Genomic DNA, 4,294 nt, shown 5'->3' with positions numbered 1-4,294 from the left:
AATATCAAAACAGAATAGAAAACGGGCAAGCAGTTACCAAGATATCCAGCTTTACGGGAAAAACACCCGGCAAAAACTATAGGTGCACATTTGTGCAAACTTCAAAAAGCGCGCGAAGTACTGTTTTGATGCGCGCCAAACTTTGACAAGCCATACCTTAGGCATCTGTAAAGCTGTAGAGAAGCGCAAAAGCGATGTAGAGCGCCTTCGCCACGCTCTAAAATGCCTCGCAAGTCGCGCTTGTCTGATTTCGAGAAAGGTCAAATTCTAGCGCACAAATCGAACTGTTGGACAGTTTCTCACGTTGCAGATGAGCTACGACGCTCAAGGAACGTTGTTACATCCTTTCTTCGAAATGAAAACGGCTACAATCAGAAAAACAATGGCGGAAGGCCCCGGAAAATGACGGACGCGGACAAGCGGCGTATCATTCGCGAAGCTTCAAAAGGCTTGCTTCGCTCCACAGGAATTGTGAAGGCCCTGCAGTTGTCCGTCAAGCCCCGCCGTGTCCATCAATTGCTTCAAGAGACGGCTTGTTTGCGTTACAAACGCATCGCAAGAACGCCTGCTATGAAGGAACATCATGAAAAACTGAGAGTGAAGTGGGCAACTGAATGCATGACTTGGAACGACCGAAAGTGGAACTCAGTGGTCTGGTCCGATGAGAAGAAGTTTAATCTCGACGGACCAGACGGATTAGCGTATAAGTGGCATGATTTAAGAAAGCAGAAGGAGTGGTTCTGGAAAAGGCACAGTGGTCGAGCGAGCGTTATGGTTTGGGCCTGTTTCGCTGGCACTTCCAAGTCCCCGCTGGTATTTCTGGAGGGGAAGCAAGATTGAACGAAGTACGTCAAGACTTTAGAAGATACGTTGCTGCCATTCGCTGAAGACCTTCCTCTTCCCTGGGTTTTTATGCAGGACGGTGCTCCTTGTCACCGTGCTAGAGTGGCTAAGAGATGGCTTTGTGACAACTTTATCTCTGTTTTAGAGTGGCCGCCGTATTCGCCTGATCTCAACCCTATCGAAAACTTGTGGGGTACCTTGGTTAGAAGTGTTTATGCGCATCAGAGGCAGTTTAAAAACGTGGATTCTCTGTCAGAATGTATTCGAGATGCCTGGGATGAGATCAACAATGAGACACTGAATGCGTTGGTGAAATCTATGCAGAAAAGGTGTGTAGAGTTCGTGCTTGCCAAGAGAAAGAAGATAGACTACTGAGACCTCCCTTCTCTTGTCTTTTTTACTCACAATAAACGTTCGCACAAATGTGTACCTATAGTTTTTGCAGGGTGTTATTCGCGTAAAGGTGGATATCTTGGTAACTGCTTGCCCGTTTTCTATTATGTTTTGATTTCTTACTCAGAGCGGCACGTGCCAGATAGACAGCAATGTATGTCATGTTTACTTAAAAAATGGACCCATTTGACCCAAGAAGCCCGAATGTCCTATAGCTTTTGCCACGACTGTACAGTTTTGGTTGCGGTCGGCGGTGCTTGGGTGAATCTGCACGTACCGCAGCGGCAGGGCGAGCGAGGGCGCGAAGGTTGGTCGTGAGAGAGGGATGTCGCGCGGCGCAGAAAGAAGGGCATAAATGTCCCCAGGGGGGGTAGCCTCCTGTATCCCCCCGGTGCGCCGACCTTTTTGGGTCGGCGTTATTTAGCTAATATTGTTGACCTAAAACTATCCGTCGCCGGCGCCAGCCGCCGCTGGCGCCTTAGCCCTTTTACACGTGGTCCAGCCTAACGTGGCCCAACCACACACAGCTGTTGGCATAAATCAGCGCTGCCGACGGCGGTGGGTAAGAGACCAGATCTCTTTCCGTCAGTGATCTCGTTCTCGGCGCTGATGTTTGCCAAAAAATATACTCCGGTGAGCTTCTTTCGCGCGTATCATCCCCCATATCAGACGTCGAGTTGCACCGCATTCGCATCCTATTGCTCACACCTATCCCGCGCGCACCTGCCTTTTCCGATCCTCCCTTTCTTTCCCTTCGCGCATTGCTCATTCGTCTATCCTCATCGATTTCGCCTCACTCACATTTGCGCAGCGCTCTCGCCGAGCAATCTCCAACCGGAAGGCAGCTGGTTATGTGCCTGAGGGCCACTGCACCGACCGGGAGGACAACGGCGGGCGCGCACGCGCAGTGCCGTATCACAGAGCTGGAGTACGAACGGCTTCGGGTTTCGTTCGTGACCTTTGCCAGCAGCGACAATAGCTCAACTATCGAGTTGTGCGGTAGGGCGTTCGAGACCAACGTGAGGGCCCGCACCTTCTTCAGAGTGCTCCTGGTTCCCAAAGCCAATGTCGCGGCCTTGTCTTTTTGGGTCTCGGCTCTGCCCGTAGCGCGCTTCGACATTTTGCGCTTGCCTCGCCTGGGCTTCACCGAGGACCTCATGGCCGCTGACGATTACTGGAACTCAAGATCGGCCAAGGTTCTGCAATCGCATCGAGGTGGCGGTCGGGTGAGGAAATTAGGGGATGAAGGCGCGAAGGAGAGGACATATGAAATCCGACGCGTTGCCTTCAGCTCAGGCCGCGACCCGCGTTTTGTCGGACGTTGTGGCGGCGCGTACTTCATGTAGTATAACGACCGGCGCGTGCGCGCGGAGTTTATTAACCGGGCGGCCGTGCACGGAGCACACGTGGGCGGGTGTGCCCACATGAAAGGAGCGCGCGCGTGCACCGACCGGTCGTGGCGTAGCACACGTGTACAGTAGCACACGTGTCGTCCGTGCGGTAGTCTACGCGTATTACTTGTGTACGGTACAAGAGGGGGTACCCATTTCTTGAACAGCACTTCCAAGATTTGAACACCCCAAAAATTTCCAAAAATCAGCATTTTGACCATTTTGGGTCACATAACGAAACAAACTTCAACTTTAACTTGCCATATCTCCAAAAGCCTGTCTTACAAGGACACACTGGCCTGAAAATCAGATCGGGCGGTCTTTTTCGGTCCGAAATCTTCAAATCGGATATTCCCGCCTTTTCGAAGCTAGATATAAATACGGTTACAGGCTCCCGTTTCTGCACACAGGTCGGAACACGAGACTCCTCCCACTTTCCTCAGCTCACGTCCCTCACCCACCAAAGCCTACAGATGTCTAAACAAGACCGCCGGGCGAAGCGCGAGAAACGTCGCCTACATGAGGCATTCGATGCCGTTATTGATGGAAGTTCTCGTCGCACTGGTACCAAAATGGCACGCCTCCCACTTTCCACCTTTGAATACCAGTTCTGAAAGTTTTTGGACTCCGAAACTTCAGAGCCAAGGTTTCATTCGCGAAACGTCCTTATCCAGGAGGAAGAAACGACTGTTGTCGAACTCGTGAAACGGTATGCTTCTCAAGCCCGACCGCTCACACGCTCCGACTTCGCTGATGCAGTCGAAATCATCGTCAAAAACATGTCCCCCGAATGCCGATCTAAACTACCCTTCAATGACGGCCGTCCTGGCAAGACATTCTTGAGAAACTTCGAATTCCGTCACCGCAATTCGATCAAGATTGGAAAGGCTTCACGCCAAGACGCCCTGCGATACCGTGCTACCAACGCAGAAAATCTCACAACGCACTTCGCTGAACTGGAGGACATCATTAAAAATTTTCGTATCGACAGCACAAGAATTTGCAACATCGACGAAACTGGCTGTTCTCCGAATCGAGATGCCAACGGGCGCATGCGTGCAAAGACGTACTGTACGAGAGGAGCGGTGTCACAATGCAGGTCTGCCTTTTTCAAAAATGCTCATCGTGTTACATTGCTAACTGCCATTTTTGCCTGCGGAAACGTTGGCACCCCAACCTTCGTTATCCAAGGTGCATCAGTGGCCTACCGCGTGATTACAATTGACGGTACTGAGCATGTGGAATCCCTCGCTGACTGTCTACCCCCGCATTCAAGCATCACCACTAGAAGAGAACTGGCAGGCGTTGACAAATTTGTTTTTGAGAGATGGGCTCAGGCTTTTGTAGAATATTGCCGTACTTTGACGGCAAACGACCGAAAAGTCCTGCTTATCTATGACGGTTACCGTAGCCACATGGGTCTGAAGGTTCTGGAGACTCTACGAAAGGGCAACATCATTGCCTATGCATTACCGGCGCATACGAGCGGTACGACGCACCCCTTGGATTTGCACGTGGTTCGGCCGTTTAAAGAACATCTAAATATTCTAGTTGGCCAAACAGGCAAAGGGGATTCACATGTTAAGTACGACACGTTTGACTTCCTGCGTCTAATATCGGCAGCCTACGCGAGGTCTTTTACGCGAGATATGGTACTGAAGAGCTTT

The 4,294-nt window shown here is 51.0% G+C and overlaps 2 protein-coding genes across 2 annotated transcripts; both read left to right on the top strand.

Moving 5' to 3' along the window:
* The first annotated feature begins 222 nt into the window (after positions 1–222).
* Positions 223–840, top strand: CHC_T00007344001 (hypothetical protein). The gene has a single exon (XM_005711361.1). The coding sequence runs from the start codon at positions 223–225 to the stop codon at positions 838–840; it is 618 nt and encodes a 205-aa protein (XP_005711418.1).
* A 72-nt stretch (positions 841–912) lies between these two features.
* CHC_T00007343001 (hypothetical protein) lies at positions 913–1,218 on the top strand. The gene has a single exon (XM_005711360.1). The coding sequence runs from the start codon at positions 913–915 to the stop codon at positions 1,216–1,218; it is 306 nt and encodes a 101-aa protein (XP_005711417.1).
* The last annotated feature ends 3,076 nt before the right edge of the window (positions 1,219–4,294 follow it).

The sequence above is a fragment of the Chondrus crispus genome, genomic scaffold (genome assembly GCF_000350225.1).
Source record: "Chondrus crispus Stackhouse genomic scaffold, scaffold_7, whole genome shotgun sequence".
Taxonomy (NCBI): domain Eukaryota; phylum Rhodophyta; class Florideophyceae; order Gigartinales; family Gigartinaceae; genus Chondrus; species Chondrus crispus.
The sequence above is the reverse complement of the archived record's forward strand: the minus strand, read 5'-3'. Positions and strand labels throughout refer to the sequence as shown.

Excerpts from the sequence above, each read along its gene's own strand:
- CHC_T00007344001 (XM_005711361.1), top strand. The coding sequence starts at position 223 with ATGCCTCGCAAGTCGCGCTTGTCTGATTTCGAGAAAGGTCAAATTCTA.
- CHC_T00007343001 (XM_005711360.1), top strand. The coding sequence starts at position 913 with ATGCAGGACGGTGCTCCTTGTCACCGTGCTAGAGTGGCTAAGAGATGG.